This window comes from Nomascus leucogenys, chromosome 17 (genome assembly GCF_006542625.1).
Source record: "Nomascus leucogenys isolate Asia chromosome 17, Asia_NLE_v1, whole genome shotgun sequence".
In the NCBI taxonomy this organism is placed as follows: domain Eukaryota; kingdom Metazoa; phylum Chordata; class Mammalia; order Primates; family Hylobatidae; genus Nomascus; species Nomascus leucogenys.
In genome coordinates this window covers 82,700,692-82,727,294 of record NC_044397.1, presented here as the reverse complement: position 1 = coordinate 82,727,294, position 26,603 = coordinate 82,700,692, and the positions used below count along the sequence as shown (strand labels likewise).

Genomic DNA, 26,603 nt, shown 5'->3' with positions numbered 1-26,603 from the left:
AGACTTATCCCAGAGCCCCAAAATTGATCTCCCCTGTATCAGCATGGAACTGTCTCTGAAGTATCATAGTACTAACACCCCGAAGAGTCCAGTGAGGGAGGGATGGGGTATGTTGATGGATTGGGAGATGGCTGGGTGAGTATGTGTGGATGGCAAAATGAGTGGATGAATGGACACAGATGGAAATATGGAGGGAGAGATGGACGGATGAATGGAGTGCTGGATGGAGAAGATGGGTAAGTGGGATGATGGATAAATGGATGGAAGGATGGAATGCCAGATGGGGGTAGAATGATAAAGGGACGGGTGGGTGAATAGGGCAGACAGTTGGATAAGCAAGGCAGATATATGAGATGATGTATTGGACGATGGGCAGATGGAGGGGAAAGCTAGATGGAGCAATAGCCGGATGGATAGGTGGAGAGATGGCAGGGTAGGTGAGATGAACGGATGGTGGGAGACGTGAATTGTATAAATTGCCAAGGGAATGGATTTCTAGGGTCTACTTGAAGCTAAGATTCTTAACGTGGCTTTCCTGGATGGGCATCAAGCAGCCCACAGACCTGCTGAAATCACACGCCAAGGTATAGTGGGTCCATTTTCCAATATTTCTCAAAGGAGTCTGAGATTCCCCAAGCGTTCAGAACCACTGATTTGTTCTGTGTCAGACCTTCCCGTTCATTGTCTTGTCATCTCCCACAGCCTCCAGAATGGGAAAATACACATCATCGCATTAAAGAATCAGTATTAATTGACAAAACATTAATGACATTCCCTTCCCCATCCCTGTGATCAAGGCAAGAAGGGCCATTCGCCGATGCAGATACCAGGAGTTGGAAAGCCGCAGCAGTTTTGAGGCCCGTGTTCAGTGTCTGGACTTCCGGGTCAAGTTCTGAGGGTCTATAGCATGTGGCTGAAGTCCTTGCTTTGGGGAAGCTTCATGTCCTGGCTCACATGTGGAAGGGGGCATCAGGAGCCCCTTGGGCCCTGGGAAGGCCCACAAATTCCTGTGTGGAGGCCAAGAGAGCAGGGTGGTTCAACCGGACCTGGGCCTTGGCTGGCCGCAGCCGCCCACCCCCGCCCACGTGGATGTTAACCGTCGTGGCATAGCTGAGCCGCCTGGCTGGGGGAGGTGGTGGCTGGGGCTGGGGGGGCGGCGAAGATGCCCGTGACGTGGGAGCAGAGGACCAGGAGCCCCGGGAGGCTGCGGGGGCCCCTCCCCCAGGCCCCTGCCGCCGAGCCAGGCTCTGGCTGATATATGAGGCTGCCAGGTATCTGGAGAGGGCAGCTGCATTGGGGCCCAGGAGCTGACGGCTGGAAGGTGGGGGACTATGAGGTGGGGTCAAGTCTGAAGACTCCAACCTGGCAATATGAGAGGCTAAGGAGCCTCCTGGTTTGGACAAAACCATGGTGGTCTGAACTGGGGTGGGTAAGAGGCCCTGAATGTCTAGAGAGCCTCCTCTCTCAGGTAAAGGTGTGGCAGCTGGAACATGGGCATCTGTGAGGCTCTTCTGCTCCAACAAAGGTGTGAGTTTTTGGACCTGTGTATCTGTAAGGCTTGGCTCCGGAAGTGGAGGTGCAGCCGCTGGACCCTGGATGTCTGGGAGGCTTCCCTGCCTGGGTGAAGTTGGGAGGGCTTGGACCCAGATGTCTGTGAGGACTTGTGGCAGGGGCAAAGGTGTGGTAGCTGGAATCTGGGTGTCTGGGAGGCCCTGGGACAAAGACAGTGGGGCGTTGGCTGGGATCCGATGGTCCAGGTGGCTTCCATGTGCAGGCAAAGGTGAGCTACCAGGAATCTGAAGGTCTGGGAGGTGACACGGCAACGGCGGTAGGGTGTCGCCTGGACTCTGGGGATCCAGGCTGCTTCCATGCAAAGACAAAGGCTGGATGGGTTGACTGCAGACAGGGTCTGGGCCCTGAACATCCCTGGAACCTCCTTGCTTTGTCAGTGGGATATTGGTTGGGCTCTCACTGTCTAGGTGACCTTCTTGCTTGGGCACAGGGGTGGTGACTGAAACTGTGAAATCAGAACAAATCTCCTTGGGCAAAGTTGGAGTGGTGGGAACGTGGATGTCCCCACAGTGTCCCTGCTCAGGACAAAAGGCGGTGGATGGAGCCGGTTTAGCCACGTGACTTCTATACTCAGGCAAAGGAGTGGTGGCTGGAACTTGGATTTCCGGGTGGCCTTGATCAGGGAGAGTTGTAAGAGCCGGCACCTGGAGGTGTAGGGGGCCTTCCTGCTTGGGCAAAGGTGTGGCTGCTGGAGCCTGGACATGCCGGGAACCTCCTTGCTCAGGCAAAAGGGTAGCAGCTGAAACGTGGATGCCCGGATGGTCTTGCTTAGGCAAATTTGAAACATGTAGACCCTGGCCATCCGGGCTGCCTCCCTGCTTCGACAAAGGTATGGCAGCTTGAACCCAGGCAGCAGGACCCAGGGGGACAGACTCCTGGGCACATGTCAGTGGGAAGGCCAGCTCACATACCAGCACGTGTCCAAAGGCAGGCAGGAGCCCTGAATGCGAAAAGAGGATCGAGTCAGGACCACTACCCCAGCGGGGACCACCTCTGCCCACCACATACCCGGACCTCACCTGGCTCTGCCTGCTCCTGGGGCAGACAGGGGGATGGCTGGGGTTGGGCCAGAACCCGAGGCCGGCGGCGCGGGGCGTTGGCCGATGCCCGAGTCTCTGCCCGCTGCATCTGCTGGATCCGCTCGCTGTAAAGCCGGGCCAGCTCTCGCACTCGGGACGCTGTCCTTTCCGAACTTGGGGCTCCTGCCTTCCTGCTCCCGCTGTCTCCACCCAGATCCGAATCCTCCAGGATTAGCAGTGGCTCTGGGAAGCCTGGCCGGGCCAGCTGTCCCTGCTCCAATGCCTGCCAGGCGCTCCGGATTTCTGAGCAGGAGCGGAATGCCAGCTCATCTGGGAATCCCTGATGTTGGGTGACATCCTGGAGCTGGAAGTCTGTGAATGATACCCCTTCTTCATCCTCCTCTGGCCCTGCCTTGCCTCCTGAAGGCGGCTCTCCTAGTTTCCCAGGATTGCTTCCAGAGAACAGTTCTCTCCTGGTGGCCGGAGCCTCAGCTGGTTCCTGCAGAGGCCCTTGGAGCCAGGAGTCACAGGAGAGGGTGGGAGTGCTAGAAAGACTGGGGGCGTCGGGGACACTAGGTATGGCTGGAAGGCAGGGCATCTCAAAAACATCGGAAATGTCAGGGAGACTAGGAATGCGGGAACCTTCGGGAATTTCACAGTGGCTGGGAATTTCAGGAAGGTTGGGCACGTCAGCAATTTTGGTAAGGCAGGGAATGCTGGGCATTTCAGCTGCAATGGAACTTTCGAGCCCTTCCAGGACGTGGAGTGGGGAAGGCCCCCGTTCATCCATCTCCAGCCCTTCCTCTTCCTCCTCCTCCTCTTCTGAAGAGTCCCGGCTGGGCAGGGCTTGGAATGTGAGGGTTTCGCTGTCGCGAGGCACCTGGGAGTCTCCGGGGAACTTGGGAATGTCATGGGTGGACGGCTATAGTGGGCACAGGAGAAGAAGCCAAAGATATCAGCATGGTGGCTGGGTGTGGTGGCTCACGCCTGTAATCCCAGCACTTAGGGAGGCTGAGGTGGGCAGGTCACTTGAGGTTAGGAGTTCGAGACCAGCCTGGCCAACATGGTGAAACCCTGTCTCTACTAAAAATACAACAACAACAACAAAAATTAGCCGGGCGTGGTGGCGGGTGCCTGTAGTCCCAGCTACTCAGGAGGCTGAGGCAGGAGAATCGCTTGAACCTGGGAGGCAAGAGCTTGCAGTGAGCCGAGATGGCACCACTGCACTCCAGCCTGGGCAACAGAGCAAGACTCCATCTCAAATACAAAAAAAATAAAGGTATCAGCATGGGCTGGCCTACCTGGTCCCTGGTCTGTGTGCCCACACCCAGAGGCCCAAGGACACCATGATGGGACAGCCACCTCACCCCTGGATCTCGAAGGCCTCGCTGATTCAGCAGTTCCAGGATTTCTTCAGTGATTGAGGGCCCAGAGGGGTCCAGTGTTGGGGGTCCAGCATCCTCCAGGTCCTCAGGGGGTCCAGAGCCTGAAACTGGTGGCTGAGATTCTGGGGGGTAGAGTTCCCCTTCGCTGCCAGCATGCTGTGAGGAGGGAAAGCAATGGAAGTCAAGAGCCAAGAGTCCTCCCTCACATAGAGGACCCTAAGCCCCAATCCCCTTCTTTTGTGTTTGTTTGTTTTGAGATGGAGTCTCGCTCTGTCGCCCAGTGTGCAGTGCAACGGCGCCATCTCTGCTCACTGCAATCTCTGCCTCCCGGGTTCAAGCAATTCTCCTGCCTCAGCCTCCTGAGTAGCTGATATTACAGGCACCTGCCACAATGTCTAGCTAATTTTTTTTTTTTTTTTTTGAGACGGAGTCTTGCTCTATCCCCCAGGCTGGAGTGCAGTGGCGCGATCTCGGCTCACTGCAAGCTCCGCCTCCCGGGTTCACGCCATTCTCCTGCCTCAGCCTCCTGAGTAGCTGGGACTACAGGCGCCTGCCAACATGCCCGGCTAATTTTTTTGTATTTTTAGTAGAGACGGGGTTTCACCGTGTTAGCCAGGATGGTCTTGATCTCCTGACCTCGTGATCCGCCCGCCTCGGCCTCCCAAAGTGCTGAGATTACAGGTGTGAGCCACCGTGCCTGGCTCAATTTTAAAATTTTTTAATTTTTCTTTTAAAATTTTTATTTATTTGGGCCGGGCGCGGTGGCTCACGCTTGTAATCCCAGCACTTTGGGAGGCCGAGGCGGGCGGATCACGAGGTCAGGAGATCGAGACCACGGTGAAACCCCATCTCTACTAAAAATACAAAAAATTAGCTGGGCGTGGTGGCGGGCGCCTGTAGTCCCAGCTACTCAGAGAGGCTGAGACAGGAGAATGGCGTGAACCCAGGAGGCGGAGCTTGCAGTGAGCCGAGATCGCGCCCCTGCACTCCAGCCTGGGCGACAGAGTGAGACTCCGTCTCAAAAAAAAAACAAAAACAAAAACAAAAAACAAAACAAACAAAAAAAATTTTTATTTATTTATTTGAGACAGGGTCTCACTGTCACCCAGGCTAGAGTGCAGTGGCGCGATCCCAGCTCATTTTGCAACCTCTGCCTCCCAGGCTCAAGCAATCCTCCCACCTTGGTCTCCTGAGTAGCTGGAACTATGGGCATGCACTAGTGTGCCCAGCTAATTTTTTTGTACTTTTTGTAGAGATGGGGTTTTGCCATGTTGCCCATGCTGGTCTCAAACTCCTGGGCTCAAGCAATCCTCCTGCCTTGACCTCCCAAAGTATTAAGATTATAGGCATGAGCTACTCTGTCTGGCCCCAATCCCCTTCTCATTCAGACCCAGGATTTTGGAACTCAAGCTCCCTTCCCCATCAGACCCAGAAGTCAAGGTGCCCAGACCCTATCTCGAGATATCTCTTACCTTGAATCCAGGCTTAGCTAAGGATGGAGAGATGAGAGAGAGAAAAGCATTAGTGAGATGTAAGGGAAAAAGAGTGATCCCCCACAACTGATGACCTGAGGCGACCACCCCTCCCCAACCCGCCCCAGACATCCCACCGGGTGACAGACAGGGATGGACCAGGCTGAGCCGGGGCAGTCACTGACCGTTCTGTGGGAACATGACATAAGGGTCCTTCACCGGCTCTGCGGGGAGGACACAGTGATGTCAGGAGCCCAGTTCCCACCCCGATGCCTGGATCACCCTTAGGGGTGAGTGCTCACCAGACTGCCTGCGGCCTCGGCGGATCACAGAGGGCCCAGGAGATGGAGCTGTGGGAGGGAGGGCCAGAGCCCTGTGTGAGCCCAGCTCCTGGGTCCTAGGGAAGTGGGGGCTGAGGGCCGGGACTCAGGGATCCACCGCCTTTACCTGTGTTCCTTCGCCCAGGGGTAAAACTTCTAGCATCTCGAGGTCGAGGAGACCCAAGTGGGGGTGTCAGGGGCTCTGGGAGAGGCTTACTTTTGGGGGCACCTGTGGAGAGAGTTTTGGGACTAACAGCCAACTTTTTCTTGGAAGTAATTCCTCTACTTCCACACCCTCCCAGCCCAAGGCCCCAACTCACAATGCAGGCTGTTTTCAAGGAGAACTTGCTTTGCCTGAAAGACAGGAGGATGAGGGTTGAGGTGGGTCGATCTTGGAGTACCACAGGGAGGATGCTTTCAGCACCGCAGTCATGCCCATTAATGGATGCTGTTTTTGTTTTTAGATTTTGCTGTATCCACCAGGTTGGAGTACGGTGGTGCAATCATAGCTCACTCCAGCCTCTACTTCCTGGGATCAAGCGATCTTCCTACCTCACCCTCCTGAGTAGCTGGGATTTCATATGTGCACCATCACATCCAGCTAATTTTTTTTTTTTTTTTTTGAGACGGAGTTTTTGCTCTCGTTGCTGAGGTTGGAGTGCAAAGGCGCGGTCTCGGCTCACTGCAACCTCTGCCTCCTGGATTCAAGCGATTCTCAGCCTCTTGAGTTGCTGGGATTACAGGTGCCCGCTACCACGCCCTGTAATTTTTGTGTTTTTAGTAGAGACGGGGTTTCACCTTGTTGGCCAGGCTGGTCTCGAACTCCTAACCTCAAGTGATCCACCCGCCTTGGCCTCCCGAAGTGCTGGGATTACAGGCGTGAACCACCACGCCCAGCCCAGCTATTTTATTTTTATTTTTATTTTTTTGAGACAGAGTTTCACTCTTCTTGCCCAGGCTGGAGTGCAATGGCATGATCTTGGCTCACCGCAACTTCCGCCTCCCAGGTACGAGTGATTCTCCTGCTTCAGCCTCCCTAGTAGCTGGGATTACAGGCATGCGCCACCATGCCTGGCTAATTTCTTTTTTCTTTTTTTTTTGAGACAGAGTCTCACTCTGTCGCCCAGTCTGGAGAGTGCAGTGGCGCAACCTAGGCTCACTGCAAGCTCTGCCTCCCGGGTTCACGCCATTCTCCTGCCTTAGCCTCCCGAGTAGCTGGGACTACAGGCACCCGCCACCACGCCTGGCTAATTTTTTGTATTTTTGGTAGAGATGGGGTTTCACCATGTTAGCCAGGATGGTCTCGATCTCCTGACCTCGTGATCTGCCCGCCTCAGCCTCCCAAAGGGCTGGGATTACAGGTGTGAGCCACCGTGCCCGGCCTAATTTTGTATTTTTTAGTAGAGATGGGGTTTCTCCATGTTGGTCAGGCTGGTCTTGAACTCCTGTCTTCAGGTGATCCGCCTGCCTCGGCCTCCCAAAGTGTTGGGATTACAGGCGTAAGCCACCGTACCTGGCCAGCCCCAGCTAATTAAAAAATGTTTTTTAGAGACAGGGTCTCACTATGTTGCCCAAGCTGGTATCGAACTCCTGGGCTTAAATGATCCTCCCACATCACCCCCTCGAACTGCTGGGATTATAGGCATGAGCCACCACAGCCAGCTGATGGGTGCTTCTATTGGTCAAGCCCATGACGTGGCTGGTGACCATTAATCATCACCACAACCCTAGGATGAAGGTGCTATCATTCCTCTAGGTGAGGAAGTTAAGGCTCAGAGAGGTTAAGTTATTTGCCCAAGGTCGCAAAGCAGGGACATGGTAGAGCTAAGATTCAAACCCAAGTAGTGGAATTCTGCACTTTTTTTTTTTTGAGACGGAGTCTCGCTCTGTCGCCCAGGCTGGAGTGCAGCGGCGTGATCTTCACTCACTGCAAGCTCTGCCTCCTAGGTTCACGCCATTCTCCTGCCTCAGCCTCCTGAGTAGCTGGGACTACAGGCGCCCGCCACCACACCCGGCTAATTTTTTATATTTTTAGTAGAGACGAGGTTTCACCATGTTAGCCAGGATGGTCTCGATCTCCTGACCTCGTGATCCGCCCGCCTCGGCCTCCCAAAGTGCTGGGATGACAGGCGTGAGCCACCGTGCCCGGCTGGAATTCTGCACTTTTAGCAATCACATTATAACAGACTGCTCTAGCATTGGGCAGGGGCGTCTGTTAGTACTATTGGGGGAGGGTGTCTCCAGCACTCAGAGGGCCCCCGGCTGCGGCAGGAGCTGTACCTTGGCAGGGATGGAGGCGGGGTGGTTCTCAAAGAAGAGGCGCTGGAGACAGTGAATCCACAGCCTCTTCTCTTCTTGGTTCTTGGCCTAGGAGTGGATTGGAGTAGAGTCAGGGAGCCAGGTGTGAGGTTTCGAGGCTGGGGGATCCCTGCCAGCCTGATCCCACTACGTGCTCACCTGGAGCAGGTGTCTGTGCTTGGGAATGGTCAGATCAGACACCTTGAACCCTAGAGGGTCTCGGGGACTCTCGCTCACGCTCAGGTTGCAGCACTGGAAGGAAAGAGAGGGGCAGCAAGTTCAGAGTCCTTGGGCTCAGTGATGCCCCTTGTACAGAGACACCCTTGGAGGTGTATCTTGGTCCTCCTCCCTAGGAAGATGTTTCCCATAAGGCTGTATGGTGGGTTTCCTCTCCCCTCCTTTTTTTTTTTGAAATGGAGTCTTGCTCTGTTTGTTGCCCAGGCTGGAGTGCAGTGGCGCCATCTTGGCTCACTGCAACCTCCATCTCCTGGGTTCATGCGATTCTCCTGCCTCAGCCTCCCGAGTAGCTGGGATTACAGGCACACGCCACCATACCCAGCTAATTTTCATATTTTTAGTAGAGACGGAGTTTCACCATGTTGGTCAGGCTGGTCTTGAACTCCTGATCTCATGATCCACCCGCCTTGGCCTCCCAAAGTGCTGGGATTACAGGCGTAGCCACTACGCCCAGCCTCCTCTCCCCCCCGCCTTTTTTTTTTGAGACAGAGTCTCGCTCTGTCACCCAGGCTGGAGTGCAGCGGCAGGATCTTGGCTCATTGCAACCTCTGCCTCCTGGGTTCAAGTAATTCTCCTGCCTCAGCCTCCCCAGTAGCTGGGATTATAGGCACTCGCCACCACATACAGCTAATTTTTGTATTTTTAGTAGAGACGGGGTTTCACCATGTTGGCTAGGCTGGTCTCGAACTCCTGACCTCAAGTGATCCACCCACCTTGACCTCCCAAAGTGCTCGGATTACAGGAATGAGCCACCATGCCCAGCCTTATCCCTTTTTTTCTTAAGTGGGGCAGCTCTCATTCTATACACTAGAAAGCAAGCTTCCCTTGGCCTCCATTCTCTAACTCAAGAAAATGTGGCAGGGTCCCCTGGCCCACACTGTTGGGCACACAGATACAGGTATATGGGATATACTTTGTAGGTAGTATTCTAGCCCCACCCCATCCCCAAACTCACGAAGATGTGGCCTTTGTAGGTATACTCCAGCCCCCTGCGCTTGGCCACCAGCAGCATCCGAGAGAACAGGAAGAGCAGCCGCTCACCCCCTCGTAGCCGGGGGCCACCCCCTCCACCTCCTCGGAACGCGCCCTCCAGCACCAGCTCCCCAAAAGCACTGAGCTCCGGTCCGGTCCAGCCACCCAGCCGCCGCTGCACTTCCTGCCAGGACCCCGCCAGGTGCGCCGGGCACAGAGACAAGCATAGGTAGGTGGCGCACACATACACACCAAAACGGGGGTTAGCAACAGGGCCATGCTGTCCCAGCCAACCCTCCAAGGCTACCTCTGAGGCACTGATCTCCCCCCACCCGCCCCCAAGGCCCCCTTGCTCACTCCCTCATCCAGCAAGCCCCAGCCCACCCTGGGGCCACCTGGAGGCGCGCCGCATGCTCCTGCTTGCGCTTCATGTCATTGATGTACCAGGCAACTGCTGTCATGGACACAATAGCTTCCTCCACCATCTCGCGGCCCCCAGTGCCTGGGCCCTCTGCCCAGTGCTTCCCTAGTTCCTGTCAGGCAGCCACCAGGTGCGCAGAGATGGAGAGAGAAACAGAGAAGAAGAAAGAGAATGAGAATAACAGGAGATGGAAAAATATAAAGATTGGGGCAGAGGCCAGGCGCAGTGGCTCACGTCTGTAATCCCAGCACTCTGGAGGCTGAGGTGGGCAAATCACCTGAGGCCAGGAGTTCGAGGCTAGCCTGGCCAACATAAGGAAACCCCATCCCTATTAAAAATACAAAAAGTAGCCGGGCATGGTGGTGTGCGCCTGTAATCCTAGCTACTCAGGAGGCTGAGCCAGGAGAAACACTTGAACCCAGGAGGTGGAGGTTGCAGTGAGCCAAGATGGCACCACTGCACTCCAGCCTGGTCCACAAGAGTGAAACTCCATCTCAAAGGGAAAAAAAAAAGGTAGGGCTGTGCGCGGTGGCTCACGCCTGTAATCCCAGCACTTTGGGAGGCCTCGCCCAACTTGTGGGGAGTCCACCCTCCAGATGCACCAACAGGTGGTCAAGGGACAGGACCTCCCCTCCCCAGCCTGGCTCCAGGGGCCCCAGCTGACCTGCAGCAGCAGATGGTACTTGAGGATGCGCTGGACAGGTTTCAGCAGGAAGCTCTGCAGGGGCAGTGAGTGGCGAAGCTGGGCCTGGCGCTCCTGCAGCCACAGGGCTGCTGGCGGAGACAATGACAGCTCCCGGAGCAGGGCCAGGGAGCTGGGGGCACAGCACAGGTCAGTGGGGATTGTCAGTTCCAGTGGGCGGGGTCAAGAGGGGTTAGGGAGGGGCCAGGGTTTGGGAAGGGTCAGGGTCTGACAGGGGGCAGGGCAGTGAGGCAGAGGTCAGTTACTGTCACAGCTTGGCAGGGGTCGGTGCTGGATGGGTCGGGGGTAGAGGGAGGGTGACGGGTGACTGGCACATCAGCTTGTGGGCACGGCCTGAGGCCCGGCAGGGGCTCCTGCCCCTCACCTCGGGTAGTTCATGCAGTACAATGTGTAGATGTCAAAATCCTCGCTCTGCGGGTGACATGGGAGTCAGGGAGACCCCAGGTCCTGGCTTCCCACGACCCCGCTTCCAGCCTAGCCCAAACCTGCTCTCCCCCCTCTACAAAGGTCCCATCCGGGATCGAGAGCCCCCCACCCCTCCACTCACCCTCTGCACGAAGCACTCGGCAATACCCCCGGCGCTGCTGCTGTTCTCCAAGTCCTCCAGGAGCTCGCTATGGGGGAGAGGGGAGGGTGAGGAACCGCCTGCCTCCACGAACCCCTCCATGGGAGGCCTCCAGGAGGCTGAGGCCCCAATAGTCTGCTAGGGCTGGGGGCTTGCTGACTGCCAGCATCTCCTAAGGGGATGCCACGTCCGGAGGAAGGGTCCTCTGAGGGCTACACGGGGCATGGTAACCTGCTTAGACTTTGTCCCTGCACAGCGTCTCATTCCTCAGCTTGAACTTGTGTCACTGCTGGCATGAGCCTAGGGGTGTCATGTCACGACCCAAAGAGCTAGGATGATCTTAAGTTCCCGCTGTAATCCCGAGACCTTGTCAAGGTACTTGGAAATGTCATGATCCTTGGACCCCAGAGTCCTCCTTACCACAGTGACCAACCATCCTTGTTTGTCCGGGACTGAGCAGTTTCCTAGGACGAGGGCTTTCAGTGCTAAAACTGGAAAAGTCCCAGGCAAATCAGGCTTAGGGGGTCACTCGCATGCTCACGCTGTCTCGGCCTTCAGGCCCCATGTGATTCTTGGATTCATTGTGAGCCCAGACCTGACACAGCCCCAAGGACTCGTCCTGATGCCGGGACCCTGTCCCAGTGTTTGGCCTTCATCCAGGTCCTCTGACTCCCATCCCCTATGCCCCTCCCTCACTCTGGGTCCTCACTCCCAGTTGTGATCCCTGATCCTTGCCCAATGTCACAACCCCACGTACCAGCCTGGACAGGACACTACGCAGCTCCGAGGTCTGGATTAGGAAATAGACCCTCCAACCAATCAATGCCCCCTGCCTGTCCCCCCTGCCCCTAACCTGCTGAACTCGTAGATGTCCTCAATGTTGGCAAACAGCGTGCCCACCTGCTCCACACTCAGCCCCAGGACCCCGCCGTCCAGCAGAGGGCCCAGGTAGTCCTGTTGGGATGACTGGGGTTATGGGGGCAAGGGGCTGGCCTGGGTGCCCACTGCCCTCGGGTGTCTGCCCGCCTCACCTCCACGATGCTGCGGAGGTCCCTGACATAGGCCCGTTCTGTCTCCACGATCTCCCGGGCTACACGCTCCAGCCTTGAGGGTTTGGCTGAACCTGGGATCCCCACCGGAGAGAGATGTAGGCGGATGGGGGGCCCTGGCAGGGGCTCTGGCCTGGAGGCTGAGCAGGCTGGAGTGGGCCCGGGGGCTGGATCCCCCTCAGAGCCCACTGTGCTCAGGGATGTGGAGCTCCCAGAACCTCGGGGGGAGGCCATGGTGGGGGCTGCAGGAGCTGCTGGGGTGTGGAACAGAAGGTCAGAGAAATCTCCCCATGCACCGACTTCCACAGCCTTTCATGCGTTCAACCCACACCCTCACCCACACCTGTCCAACAGCTTTCCCACAGGCTCCTTTCTCGTCTCCCCACTGCTCTGTCTTGGTCCAGTCCCATCCTCTCCCATCAGGGTCCTCTCTGGACTTCTGGCCTCCATTTCTCTAATCCACCTCCATGAATCAGCTAGGTAGACTTTTATTAATTTGTCCATCTGACTGTGTTACTCCTGTGAGTATAACCTCTTCATGCCCCTGGGGATAAAGTCCAACCTCCTCAGATCCACAGGGCACTGGACAATGTGGCCGACACAGATCCCTCCAGCCAGTTCTCTTCCCATGGCCACGCCTCTTCTTACACTCTGGATGCCAGTGACACTCAACTTCTTTCAGTCACATGCAGCCTTTTCTCACCGCTGGGCCTTTGCACATGCTGTTCCTTGCATGTAGAATACTCTTCCTTGTCTTTGCCCAACTCCTTCCCCCTAATCTTCCACTTCCCAGTTGAGATGTTCCCATCTCCAGGAACCTTCCCCTGACCTTCCGAGCTCGGAGGATCCACGATCACAGCCCTGACCACTCTGCCCAGCGCTGCCCCCTCTGGCCTGTCATTGCCTGGGGATGGGCCCGCCTTCCCCACCAGACTCCGAGCTTTGTGCGAGTTGGCCTGGGGTTGTCTCCATCACCCTGCCTTGCCAGCAATGCCAAGGAATAAAAGCCCCACAGGCTCCGCCCCTGCCTCTGGGCTCACCTGTCCGAGTCTCACACACGGTGCCACAGTCACACACTTCACCTCTTCGGCCACACCCGAGGCTCAGGCTAGGTTTGGAGAGGCTCAGTCCTTGGGCTCCCTCAGGCATGGCTGAGCGGCCCAGCAGAGTCCTGCAGAAAGAGCCCCTTCTTGGATATCAGGACCCCATGGGCCTCTCCACCGCCGACTCACAGATGGGGGCTGGGAATTAGGAGCTTGGTGTAAATCCAGGGAGGGGCCCCTGGGAAAAACTAATGGGGGAGGCACAAAGTGACAGAAAGAAGGGGACAAGGAGAGAGAACCTGGGGAAAAAGATGGAAAGGCTGAGACAAAGAAGAGTGAGCGGAGCAGGAGGCGCAGAAGCTGCGAGTCCCGTTTGTCTGGGGCCGGAGGCTTAGGGATCCTGGGAACGTTTGGGCTCCGGCTGGAACGGAGGGCGAGGGGCAGGGCTGGGAAAAGCCGTGGGCGGGAGGCCGCGGGGTCCCAGGGGAGGGCGGAGGCTGGGGGACCGGATGCCAGGGTCCTGCAGACGGCTCCCTCCCCCGCCGAGGGCTGCGCGCTGGGGCGCTGGCCCCGAGCCCTCGAACCCCCTCCGGCCGGTCTCTCCGAACCCGATCGCTGTCCCTACAGCCGCAGCCTCCCCAGCGCCTTCCCACACCCCTCCAGCCCCCAACTCCCGCCGGCGCCGCGGCTCGCCCCCCGCCGGCACGCCCCCTCATTGTTCAGCAGTGGCGCCGCCCCCTCCCCCAGTCCGCCTGGGCCCCTCGCCTCCCCCCTCACCTCCCGGGGAGCCTCCAGCCTCGGCCCGAGGCAGCCTGGCTCCTGCGCGACCCCGACGCGGTCCCCGGGGAGGTGCGGAGCCCAGACTCAGGGGCGTGAACTTCGGGCTCTCAGGCTCCAGGAATAGAATCTGGGGTCTCTCGGAGACTGGGGTCCCGCAGTCGGGATTTCTCAGTGTTCTACGTAGGGGATGCTAGGAGCCTCGACTCTGGAGTCTCAGATGGCGGCGCTGGGGACCCACATTCCTAAGTCTTCTAGGTAGGGCCGTGGGGTGGGGGATGGATTTCTGAGTTCCCCTAATTCTAGGGGCAGGAATGAAACTCCCTCCAGGTGGGAGCACAGGGGGGTCCCAAAGTCCTGGGTCCCCTTGAAGTGATGGCCGCTGCAGCCCGAAACTGGTTGGGGCGCTTAGAAGTCCAGATCTCAAGTTCCTCCAACGCGGGGTCTTGGGATCGGAGCCCTGGAGGGAGTCTGCGGTCCTGGATCCTGAGTTCTTGAAACCGGGATACGGGGCGCTCGGCTTCCAGGGTCCCGCGGGGTGACGTCCGGGCTCCCGGCTGCTCCAGGAGGGGGCGCTGCGCTCCTGGATGGCTCAAGTCCTCCAGCCTGGGCGCCGGGGCCTGGACCTCGGTGTCTCTCAGGATGCGGTGCAGAAATTCCGGACGCCCAGGTCCGAGCCTCTGGACCCCTCGGGCTCCCGGCTGGGTGTCACGGGGCTCGTGTGACGGCGGCGGCGCCACATCTGGGGCGGGAGAGTCCGGTCCCAGCTGTGAGGCGGGGGGCGGTCGCTCGGGGCTTCCCCTCCCCCGCTGTCGCCGGGGCTCACATCCTGTTCCCGCCTGCGGGGGGGGGAGGGGCTGCCTTCCGGCCGGCCCGCCAGCGAAGGGTTAAGATCCCACCCCTTGTTTTGAATATTCATGAGGAGGCGTGTCCTTCTGGTAGGCGACACTCCTACATTCCAAACGCCTCGCGGACTTTTCCCTTTTACAGCAAGGGCCGCGAGGCGTGAGAATCCGGAACTGGCAATTCACTGTTTCCTATTGGTCAATCCAAAATTTTTAATTTGCATATGCAATACAAGGCGGGGTCCGCTGGTGAGGTCACGTGGCTATGAACCACTGAAGAATTCCCCGGCGCAGGGGTGCGGCCGAAGCTCCAGTGGCGCAATCGGTTAGCGCGCGGTACTTATATGACAGTGCGGGCGGAGCAATGCCGAGGTTGTGAGTTCGATCCTCACCTGGAGCACTTCTTTTTTTCTCATCAGTTTTTATAAACTTATACATCTTATAAACCAACCAAAACATCTACATCACTTAGATGAATGAACGTTTCTATCTTTTGAATTATTGGGCTCAAAAGACTCCTAGGGCTTTGGCGACGGTCCTTTGGGTGTTCTGTATTGTAGGAAGGTGCCGTTTCCGTCCCAGCCACCAGGTGGGGGTATCGTCTCTTATTAGATGCTCTGGGCATGGAATTGAGTGCAAATAGTTTGACTTCTGTAGAGATGTGGGTCCTCCGCAAACTGTATATGACTCTGCCTCCTTCGTATTTCTCTGTCTTTTTAATGCCTCCTTTTACAGATGAACATATTTATCTGTCTTGGAGTTTTCAACCTCTGCTGAAAAGGAAAACTATGTTTTTGAGTCGACTTGTTTTTTCAACAAGTATTGAACATTCACTATGTACCTGGCTTCCTTTAGCTGTGTGTAATACAGCAGTGAACAAGTAGTCCCTGCCCCTGAGGACGCGACATTCTAGCGGGGAGGCAGATTGCTTTCAACATAAGAATTAAGTACATTTTAATGTTAGGTGGTGATGATAAATGTCATGGAAAAAGTCGAGCAAGGTAGGGAGGATGGGGTAGTTGGAGGTGGGGTGTGGATTGCAACAGCAGTGGTCAGGGAGGATCTCACAGAGAAGGCAACTTTTGAGCAGAGACCTCAAGGAGGGGAGTGAGCCATGGGGACACCAGGGGAGTGTTCAGGCAGAGGGAACAGCTAGTGCAAAGCTCCTATGGATGAAGCAGACCAGACTTGGTAGAGCACCTAGGAGGCCAGTGTGGCTGCAGCAGAGTGGCCAAGGGGGAGGGTAAGCGATGGGTGCCAGACTGTGTGGGCTGTGGGGAGGACTTGGGAATTTGACTTTTATGTGATCTGACTCAGGTGTCATAACAGGCTTCCTTTGGTTGTCTCTTGGGGGAGTGGGTTAAGTAGAGACTGAAGGCAGGGGCTAGAGCAGAGACTGGGGCTGGGGCTGCTATGAAGATGCAAATGGCAGACGATGTTGGCTAGGACCAGGTTGGGGGTCATGGTGGGGGCAGGTGGATTGTGGATCTATTTTGCAGGTGGATCAGACAGGATTGCTGTTGGCCTGGGGTGTGGATTTGAGAGCAAGGTGTCAAGGGATACTCCTGGGTGTCTGGCTTAAGCCCTGGTAGATGGTGGGAGGTGCCGTTTTCTTACATGGGGGATTTTTTGGGAAAGGGGCAGAGAATCTGATCTGGCTAAAAGAAGGACCAGGGGGCCGGGCGCGGTGGCTCACGCTCGTAATCCCAGCACTTTGGGAGGCCGAGGCGGGCGGGTCACGAGGTCAGGAGATCGAGACCACGGTGAAACCCCGTCTCTACTAAAAATACAAAAAATTAGCCGGGCGTGGTGGCGGGCGCCTGTAGTCCCAGCTACTCGGAGAGGCTGAGGCAGGAGAATGGCGTGAACCCGGGAGGCGGAGCTTGCAGTGAGCCGAGATCGCGCCACTGCACTCCAGCCTGGGTGACAGAGCGAGACTCCGTCTCAAAAAAAAAAAAAAAAAAAAAAGAAGGACCAGGGATGTTGTTCTTTCAGTCTCCAAGGCTGTTTCTGCAAATGTCTCTTCACTCCTTGCTCTTGGTCTCTGCCCCTCTGCTGCCTTTGCATCTCAGGGGTTCTGACTCCCTCTCGCCTGATCCTCTTCTACTTATTAGGGCCTGAGCCCTTTCCCACAAGGGAAGTAGTTTCCTGGAAGAGGAGACCAAAGGTCAGTAAGCAAGGGGAGAGGGCCAAGGAGGCCTGAGAGCAGGAGGGAGGCTTGAGGAGGGTAGAGAGAAGGGAGAGGAGGGAAAGGGGCTGGAGAGGGAGAGAGAAGAGGAGGAAGAGTAAGGCTGGGGGGAGGAAGGGAAGAGGACAATGGGGAGTGGGAGGGCAAGGAAAGGGTGGAGAGGGAAGGAAGGACGGAAAAAGGGAGAGAAGGGAGACGGGAAGGAGGAGAAAGGGGGTAAGAGACGGCAGGATGGGGAGGCTGGAAGTAGGGGGAGAGGAGTAATGAGGGAGGGGACAAATTGGAGGGGTGAGAGAAGAACAGAAGGCAAAGAGTGTAGGGCGGGGCAGGAGGGTGCAGAGGAGGAAGTGAAAAAGAGGAGGAAGGGTGAGGGTAGGGAAAGGAGAGAAGAGGGAAGTGAGAGGGAGGAGGAAGGAGTGCGGGGCAAGGAGAAAGAAGAGGGGTCGCAGGGGGCGAAGGCTGGGCGGCAGGGCCGAGCCGCAGGCGCTGACGCAGGGCGGCTTCCGGGCGCGGGGCCCCGGGGTTGGTCCCGACGCCGCTGGCCTTGTATGGTCTGAAGACGCGGCTCCCCCGGGGCCCCTCCTAGACGCGCGGCCCCTACCCACACGCCCTGGCCTCGCGGGGCCGACCCTGGTTGGTGTCCGAGGCCTCGGGCTTCCAAGGTTCGGAAATGCCAAGACCCGGTAATTCCCGGGCTCCAGGGTCCCGGGTGGCCAGAAATCTGCAACTTCGAGCCACCAGGGGTCTAGAGTCTAAAGCGCTAGGGGACGCAGCCTGAGACTCCCAAATGTTGAGATCCTAGACTCTTGAGACCCTAAAACCTGCTTCCCCAACATCCAGAAGGTGTCGAAGCCTCCCTGGAACCCCTAGTCCCGAAACGGGTTCCGCTACCCCAGGCTGCCCCGCCCCGCGCCCGCCCCCGCTCGCTCTGGGCGCGCGCCCCAGCACATTCCGTCCTCCCCACCCGGCCCCTCCCGCCTCCCGCGGCCCCGTGGGGACGGAAACATCCCGTCCCCGACCGCACCCGCCCGAGAGCTGGGTCAAGGAGCCCGGCAGGACAGGAGCGCGGCGCCCCCGACGCCCGGGAACTCGCTCCCCCGGTTCCCATCTGGTGACCTCACCTGGTCCCACCCTTTCAGGTGAACGGCCAGGCCCGGTGACGTCACTTCCTGCCAGGTAAGTGCCGCTGGGCTCGGAGAAGCCGAGTTGACTGCACCCAGCTTCCAAAAAGTCAGCCCCTCCCTCCCCATTCCTGTCCCTAGACCGCGAAGAAGCCAGGATCCCAGCTTACACTCAGATTGTTTATTTAAAAATGCTCAAAAACACAAAAATAGACTTTTAAGGTAACAATATATATTACTAAATATATTATAGTCTACTTATAATTATACCGTCGTTTGCAATTATTACAAAAAAAGAGGAAGAAAAATACAAGGGAAGCAGACGACCCAATATATATAAATACTATAAAATCATATTAGAATAAATAAAGTCGTCATAAATAAAGGGCCCATTGATTTATGGGTGGGGTTTGGCAACGGCTTTGGCTACTTGCTTTTGGAGGGTAATTTGAGCACCAGGATTCCCCTTCAGGAGAGGTTCCAGTTACCAGGAGACACTGGAACCTCAGGTCTATAAAAACTGGAGGGGCAGTGAAGGCCTATTATTCACAGCACATAAGATTCTAGGAGACAGACTTGGGCAGGGAAGGAGTGGGGGAGAGGGTTCATTGCCTCCCTTAAATATGCTACATTTTTTTTTTTCCCAAGAACCTCAGAAGGCACTCCATCCCCCACCATCATGAATACTGAGCTTGCACACTTGGGGACCTGCCCCAGCGTGAGGTCAGGGGAGTGGGTTAATGCATTCTGGAAAAGGGGGTTACTTGATTACTTTCCCCCAAGTCCCCACAGCCCTGGGGTCCATGCAGAGACCACAGTGCAAGAGACGTGGCTCCCCGCTGAGATCCAGCTGATCTGACCGGGCAGTCACTTTGTCACTCAGAAACAGAGATGCGATTGAAGATGGGCAGTCGCCGGGGGGCTGCCACGGGCTGGGGTGGTGCAAAAACTCCTGCCTCGAAGACGGGGGAGTCAGAGCCCCCCAGGCTGCTGCCACTGCTGGCATATTCATCAGGGTCGGATCCCAGGGACTGTACAGAGGGGGTCCGAACCAGGCCACCCAAGGGCCCCCAGACGCTGATAGGAGTGGCCCTTCGGCAGGAGGGGCAACAGACTGGGGTGGGGTCTCTTCGAGCCACCGGGGTACCAGGGGCAGCAGAGAAGGCAGAGGGTGACAGTGGAAGGTCCCCAGGTGGTGGTGGGGAGCTGGAGGGCGAGAAGGAGCTGGAGGACAGGGAAGGGCCGGCCAGGCCTGGTGGTGGTGGTGAGGTCCGGCGGCCAGAGGGCAGGCCGGAGAAACTGATGCTCTGGCGAAGCACAGGAGGGTGGCCCGGGGCCGCCAGGTCTTCGCTGGGGTTGTGGATGAAGTGGCAGCGAGAGCCGTAGGGGCAGCGGCCCTGGAGGTAGAACTTGTGGCAGAGTTCCGTCTTGTACTTGGGGTGGCGATTGGCCTGGCGCAGCTCGCCCAGGCCATGGGCAAACTGGCACTTGGCCCCGTAGCGGCAGCGCCCACTCTCTGAGAAGGTCCGACATAGCTCAGTCTTGTAGCGCGAGGGGGTGGTGGAGGTCGCAGTGGGCGAAGTGGGTGAGGGTGACAGCTCGGGGCCCAGGCGGGGAGCCAGCGGTGCAAAGCCAGGGGGTGGGGGCACCCAGCCACAGCTGCGGCCCTCCACTAGGCTGGTGGAGCGGCCAGGCAGGCGGGAGGTGACCCCAGACGGGCTGGAGTCGGAGGGGCTCAGGCTCCAGAGTCCGGAGGAGCCCCAGCCTGGGCTGGACTCAGTCCCTCCATGGTCGGATGGCACGGGCACGTCAGGGCTCAGCGACAGGAGGCTCTGCGGAAATGGGTCGGTTAAGGCACCTGAAAATGCAGGGCGACGCCCCACCCCAGCTGCAGGGAACTAGAGCTTGCCAGGCCAGTTTGTGGGCTCCCCGCCTGAGCCCCACCCGCCCGCAGAAACCCCTGGGTTCCGGATGCCAGGAACCCAGATTTGGAGGTTCTGAGTTTACCCACGACCAAGGCTTTATCCCGAGGGACCCAGGAATCCCGGCTTCCCCGGCTGGACCAAGAGGGGGCCCCCGAAGTCAGGGCACACCACTCTTTCCCAATTTTGGGTCTCTTGTCCTCCCCGGATATGACCCACGCGTCGGGATCTCCAGTTTCACAACTGGAGGAACCGGGCAAAGTTGACCCGGGAGTCCGGATTGCTTCGGTTTTAGGGTTCTCAGAGAACTACGGTCAGGGACTGGAGAGACAGAAGTCGGATCCCCCCACCCTGAGACTTCAACCCCACAGACGCCTCCGCGCAAAACCACGCCCTCAGCAACGACTAGGGGTGAGCCAGGTATGGGGGCCACTTCCGCCTCCAGGCAGCCTAGGTCTGAGAAAAGTTCTACGACTTTCCACTTGCACGGGCCGCCCCACCCATGTTTGAGCGAAGAGCCGGGTGTCGCGGGCTCCATTTTCACCTCCAAATCACCAAGCTGGTCTGAGCGGGAGGCAGGGGCCCCAGGCTGGAGGGCGCGGCGCTAGGGAGCCCCAGTTGGAGAAGGGAGGCAAGCGTCCCTGGCTGGAGTTTGCGGCGCTAGAGAGCTGGGAAGTCAGGCATGCAGGTACCGGGGATGCCGTGCGGCGGGGACTCACCTCGTAGATGGCAGTGAGATCCATGGTGTAGCGGTTGGCCATAAGGGGGATCGGCCGAGAGTGGGAGCGCTGAAGTCAGGCTGAGGCTGGCACCGAGAGCCGGCTACTTATAGGGAAAGCAAGCACGGGGCGGGGCCGGGGCCGGGGGCGGGGCAGGAGGGGCGCTTCCCGGACGCGCGCCCCCGGCGCAGCCCGGCTGGCCCTGGACTGGTTCCCTTCCGCCCGGCCCTGGGCCAGGACGCGCCTGAGCTTGGCCGGTGGACAGCCGCGACCGGGCGGGGAGTGCGTGGGGAAGGGGTGGGGTGCGGATGGGGGGACGCCTGCCCAGTTTTCAAAGCTGGAGACTGAGGCTTGTAGAAGGAAACTGGGGCAGAGGTGGGGGCAGGGCCCCAGGGGCAATTGATAAGAGCAGAAGCCCGATGGGGGTGCGCGTGCGACACAGACGGACGGGGGCGGGGAGAGACGCAGAGGGGTACAGACAGACAGGCAGACAGGCCGAGGGAAAAATATCGAGAGAGACACACACACCGAGAGACATACAGAGAGAGATAGGGTGAGGAGGGGAGGGAAGATGGGGAGACAGAGACAGTCCCAGAGACAGATGCAGAGGGAGAAGAGAGTTGGGAGGATCACAAAAAGAAACAGAAAGGGGTTGAGCGCAGTGGCTCACGCCTGTGATCCCAGCACTTTCTGTGTTTTTCTTTCTTTTCTTTTTCTTTCTTTCTTCTTCTTTTTTTTTTTTTTTGAAAGACGGGGTTTCCCTGTGTTGCCCAGGCTAATCTCCAGCTCTGGGGCCCAAGCGATCCTCCCACCTCCGCCTCCCAAAGAGCTGGAATTACAGGTGTGAGCCACCAAGCCCGGCCAATCCCACTACTTTCAGAGGGTGAGGCAAGTGGATTACCTGAGATCAGGAGTTCAAGATCAGCCTGGGCAACAGTGAGATCCCATCTCTACAAAAAATACTATTTAAAAACATTAAAAATAAAAAGAAACTGGACAAAAAGGAGAAAGACTGTGAGAAACAAGCACTTATGGAAAGAAATCTGCAGAGCAAAGGCCAAGAAAGAGCCAGCAGGCCTTGGAGGGGAATTCTCTGAGAACTGCTTCTCTTGTGTGGTCTCACTCCTAAACAGCCCAGACAGATAAGGAGACCTGGACTGCTCTCCCTCTCCCCACTTGCTGGGGTTGGGTGGGTGAGTGAGTGAGTTGGGGTCCAGGATACCTGGCAAGGCTGAAAAGGGGCCTCCTTTCCCAATTCACGGGGCGGCTCTAGCCCCCTCACCCTCAGGCAGATGATCTCTTCTAGGCTGAGTTAAGGAGAACTCACCTGGGCTGAGTTCTAAGTACTTTATGCACATTAATCCTAATGCCAGGTGGTATGCCCATTTAAGGCAGGAGGAAACCAAAGTGAAGTTACTCTCCTGCCCGGCTCACACCGGTAATCCTGGCACTTTGGGCGCCCAAGGCAGGTGGGTCACTAGAGCTTGGAGTTTGAGACTAGCCTGGGCAACGTGGCGAGTCCCCGTTTCTACAAAAAATACAAAAATTAGCTGGGTGTGCTGGCGCACACCCTGTGGTCCCGCTACTGGGCTACTGGGGGGCGGGGAGGGAGCAGGCTGGGGTGGGAGACTCGCTTGAACCCAGGAGGCGGAGGTTGCAATGACTGAGATCGGGCCACTGCACTCCAGCCTGGGCCACAGAGTGAGACTCCCACTCAGGGGGAAAAATAAAGTTACTCTTCTAGTTCGAGCTAGCAAATGGCAGAGGCCTCATATTAGGGTCTGAAATTATGTCGAGGTTTGCCCTCTGGGAAAACTCAAGATTGGCAAGGTGGAGGTCTTTCACTATAATGGATGGTTGCATTGATTGAAAGCTGTTTTAAGCTTTCAAAAAAAAAAAAAAAAAAGGTCATCCTCAGTTGATGGCTGGATGGGTCTCTTATAGTGGGGTGTGCCTTCAGACTACATTTTCCTTTTTTTTTTTTGAGACGGAGTCTCGCTCTGTCGCCCAGGCTGCAGTGCAGTGGCGCAATCTCGGCTCACTGCAAGCTCTGCCTCCCGGGTTCACGCATTCTCCTGCCTCAGCCTCCCAAGTAGCTGGGACTACAGGTGCCCGCCACCACACCCGGCTAATTTTTTGTATTTTTAGTAGAGATGGGGTTTCACCGTGTTAGCCAGGATGGTCTCGATCTCCTGACCTCGTGATCAGCCCGCCTCGGCCTCCCAAAGTGCCGGGATTACAGGTGTGAGCCACCAAGCTGGCCCGGCCTCCTTTTTTTTTTTTTTTTTTGAGATGGAGTTTCGTTTTTGTTGCCCAGGCTGCAGTGCAGTGGCACAATCTCGGCTCACTGCAAGCTCTGCCTCCCGGGTTCACGCATTCTCCTGCCTCAGCCTCCCAAGTAGCTGGGACTACAGGTGCCCGCCACCACACCCGGCTAATTTTTTGTATTTTTAGTAGAGATGGGGTTTCACCGTGTTAGCCAGGATGGTCTCGATCTCCTGACCTCGTGATCAGCCCGCCTCGGCCTCCCAAAGTGCCGGGATTACAGGTGTGAGCCACCAAGCTGGCCCGGCCTCCTTTTTTTTTTTTTTTTTTTTGAGATGGAGTTTCGTTTTTGTTGTCCAGGCTGGAGTGCAAAGGCGCGGTCTCAGCTCACTGCAACCTCTGCCTCCCGGGTTCATGTGATTCTCCTGCCTCAGCCTCCCGAGTAGCTGGGATTACAGGTGCCCACCACCACGCCCAGCTAATTTTTGTATTTTTAGTAGAGACGGGGGTTTCACCATGTTAGTCAGGCTAGTCGCGAACTCCTGACCTCAGGTGATCCACCTGCCTCGGCCTCTTAAAGTGCTGGGACTACAGGTGTGAGCCACCGCACCCGGCCCAGACTACGTTTTCAAGGACCATTCCCCACACAGGCACATCTTTTGTTATCAAAGGGTCGCCCTAAGTGAAAACCCTCTTAAGATCTGGGAAGACTATTTATTTTGTAAGGGGTGCTGGAGAGCTGGATGCCCTGAGTGAAAATGTGGGGGTAGAAATCATTGCCACAGTGCATAGTTATAATGGTGGAAAGTTCACTCTTGCAGGCTGCGGGCTTGTATTAAGGTGGGGAGATTCTGCCAGGCTCCACGTCGACCTGCTTCGTCCGAGAGCGGCGTGGGGGAATCCCTGGTGCGGCGCTTGCTGAGGGGCCTTCCCGGGCCGGTCTCGTGAGCTGGGCGGGCCGCGGGCGGCTCTGGCACGGTTGTGGCCTCCTGCTCGCCCGTGACTCACTCGCAAGGGGCGGGGGAGTTGGGGCTTCCTGGAAGCCGTGACGAGGAGGTTCAGCCCGGACACTCGGGTTCCTCTCCTGTAACCAGGGCTCCCGTCTCCTGTAAACAGAGCCTTGAGGACAACGGGGAAAAAGGGGGGAGGAGGGGGACCTGGGACCCGCCTCTAGGCCGAGCTCCAAATCCTTACGCAGCTTATAGGATTGAGGCGGGGAAAGGGGGGTGGGGGGCATCCTTGGGTTCGCGGAGCCCGGCTCAGCTCGGGCTGCGATCAATCCTGGAGGAGGGATTCCAGTTTCTACTCCCTGGAGACCGGGAGCATTTCCCATCCCTGAGTCAGGCTGTCCCCCTCCTCTCTCCCATCTGCTGAGTCATCGGCCCTAAGAGTCAGGACTTTTGGGATAGGGCCACTGTCAAAGGAGGGGGATGCTTTGCTCGCAGAAGGACTGGTCCTCCACTTCCCCAAACCCACAGACGTGGGGGACCCAGGAGCCAAGGCCTCAGTCCCTCCTCCCTCACAGTAACCCAGGGGCCTGGGTCCCCAGCCCCTCCTCCCTCAGACCCAGGAGTCCAGGCCCCCAGCACCCTCTCCCTCGGATCCAGGGGTCCAGGCCTCCAGGCCCTCCTGCCTCGGAACCAGGGGTCTCGGCCCCCAGCTCCTCCTCCCTCAGATCCAGGGGACCAGGCCCCTAACTCCGCCTCCTTCAGACCTGGGAGACTCCCAAACCCTCCTCCCTCAGACCCAGGGGTCCAGGCCTCCGGCCCCTCCCCCCTCAGATCCTCAGGTCCCCCGAGACCCCAGCCCCTCCTCCCTCAGACCCAGGGGTCCAGGCCCCCAGCTCCTCCTCCCTCAGATCCAGCGGTTCAGGCCCCAACCCCTCCTCCCCCAGACCCGGGAGACCCCCAGCCCGTCCTCCCTCAGATCCAGGAGACCAGGCCCTCAGCCCTCCCCTCAGGTCTCAGGCGTCCCAGGCCAGGAGGAAGTTCACGGCAGGACTCCTCCCTGCTCCCCACGTAGCCAGCGGGAAAATCCGCGGCCCCAGCGGCGGCCGGGAATCCCCTCTGGAATGACGGTGGGGAAGGGGATGGCCGGGGTCCCCCCGCGGGGCGCTGGGGCCAGTCCTGGGCGGGCGAGGAGAGAAGGAAAGGGGCGGAAACCAGAGAGGCTAAAAATACAGCCAACACTTCCGGCCTAGGGGGAGGGGAGCGGAGAGCAGAGTTTCCAGAAAAACAAGCCGGGACGGGAAACGCGGGGGTGTGAGAGCCGGCCGAGTGCGCGGGCGAGCTGAGGACCGTGTACCCGCGGCACGTGTGCTCGCGCCGTGTGTGCGCCTGGCGTGATTGCCTGGGCCTGAGCGGGCGTGGCCAAGGGCGGGCTGGCCGTGTGTACCCTGGCCTGCGACTGCGTGGGCGGCGGGCCTGGGCTAGCCGGCATGTGTACCCAGTTGTGTGAACAGTATGTGTGCTTGCGGGTGCAAAGGTGTGCGCCTTGGCATCTGGGGTTGCGAGATCCTGTGTGCCTGGGTATGCAGTGGGGGAAGGTGAGGGACACGAGTGTGCCCAGTTTCCTGGGAGAAGGCTGTATGCATACAATGCCACATGACTTGGCTGTGTGAATCAGTGTGTGAAGCCGCCTGTGTGATCGACTGTATCGTGTGTACTTTGGCCATCTCTGGGTGTGGGGTGGATGCTCTGTTGTAACTGTGCTGCAATTTGTCTTTGAGGCGGCATTTTTAAGAACATGAGATTTTCATCCCCACCTGCATATCTGTGCGTAGCTCTGAGCCACTGTGGGATCTGCAGTGACTAAGTGTGTGTAACTCCGGGCAGGTGCCTGGGTGAGGGAATGACTCTGCCCTCCCCTGTGACTGAGGCTCTGTGCACACACAACTTTGTGTTTGTTGCTTTGAGACAGGGTCTCGCTCCGTTGCCCAGGCTGGAGTGCAGCGGCACGATCTCGGCTCACTGCAGCCTCGACCTCCCGGGTTGAATCGATCCTTCCACTTCAGCCTCCCAGGTAGCTGGGACTACAGGCACGTGCCACCACACCCAGCACACACATTTGAAGCTGTGTCAGCATCTGTGACTGCAGCTGTGGCCGTGTGCAAGGCTTTTGTGGCTCAGTGTGTGTAGTCCCTGGGTGTGCGAATAGTGTTCACATTATGTCCACGTCCTTTGTCGTGGGTGTCTAAGACTGCATGTGCAGATCACAGTAGGCTGGCGTCTGAATGCGGTTCCTGTGGCCCGAGTCACAAGGCAGTGAAACCGATGAACTTTGGTTTCTGACGTCTACAGCCCGCGTGATGGGGAGAGTAGCTGGCGAGCTCCCCCCTCCATGTCACTGTTCTTGTGTCGGCCTCTGTGGGCAGAGCAGACGTGCAGACATGAGCACCTGAGAAGCTGGGGCAGCGCCAATGAGGCTGCTTCTGATAGTGCTGGGCTAAGGACAGGGCTGAGTCAGCCTGTGATGGGCAAAGTCTGCGATGGGGTGAGAGATAGCTTATCGGGTTAAGTGGTGGTTAAAGGGTTGTTTGTGTATTCATGTGGCTGGGTTGCTCTCTGAAAGTATCTGTTTGTGGGACTGTCAATGGGATGGGGTCCCTGGAGGCACCATGATTGTAGGATGGTGGGTTAGCTCTGCAGCGGGGCAGGCATGCTGTGTGCTGGAGTCCCCACGGTCTGTTTTGTGGTGGCTGTGTGCCTCAC

The 26,603-nt window shown here is 57.7% G+C and overlaps 2 protein-coding genes and 1 non-coding gene across 8 annotated transcripts; 1 reads left to right on the top strand and 2 right to left on the bottom strand.

Annotated features, from left to right (window-relative positions):
• Positions 1-579: 579 nt before the first annotated feature.
• On the bottom strand, positions 580-14,668 carry PLEKHG2 (pleckstrin homology and RhoGEF domain containing G2). 6 transcript variants are annotated; one of them, XM_030796659.1, is made up of 19 exons: positions 13,834-14,668; positions 13,054-13,184; positions 11,996-12,267; positions 11,818-11,918; positions 10,947-11,013; positions 10,764-10,810; positions 10,361-10,511; positions 9,671-9,808; positions 9,259-9,459; positions 8,226-8,318; positions 8,049-8,135; positions 6,089-6,122; positions 5,896-5,997; positions 5,751-5,798; positions 5,634-5,672; positions 5,449-5,465; positions 3,959-4,132; positions 2,592-3,513; positions 580-2,512 (listed from the first exon to the last, which is right to left on the bottom strand). In XM_030796659.1, exons 2-19 carry the CDS (start codon positions 13,160-13,162, stop codon positions 951-953), a joined length of 4,164 nt encoding a protein of 1,387 aa, XP_030652519.1. In that variant the 5' UTR covers positions 13,163-13,184; positions 13,834-14,668; the 3' UTR covers positions 580-950. The 6 variants fall into 6 exon arrangements, with proteins under 6 accessions (XP_030652519.1, XP_030652520.1, XP_003270423.2 ...); XM_030796660.1 differs by having other exon boundaries at positions 11,996-12,264; XM_003270375.4 differs by lacking the exon at positions 13,834-14,668 and having other exon boundaries at positions 11,996-12,264; positions 13,054-13,506.
• A 317-nt stretch (positions 14,669-14,985) lies between these two features.
• On the top strand, positions 14,986-15,078 carry TRNAI-UAU. The gene is given in 2 exon segments: positions 14,986-15,023; positions 15,043-15,078. It is a non-coding gene; the product is annotated as a tRNA-Ile (tRNA).
• Positions 15,079-18,153: 3,075 nt separating this feature from the next.
• On the bottom strand, positions 18,154-20,787 carry ZFP36 (ZFP36 ring finger protein). The gene is made up of 2 exons (XM_030797039.1): positions 20,629-20,787; positions 18,154-19,819 (listed from the first exon to the last, which is right to left on the bottom strand). Exons 1-2 carry the CDS (start codon positions 20,668-20,670, stop codon positions 18,863-18,865), a joined length of 999 nt encoding a protein of 332 aa, XP_030652899.1. The 5' UTR covers positions 20,671-20,787; the 3' UTR covers positions 18,154-18,862.
• Positions 20,788-26,603: the final 5,816 nt, after the last annotated feature.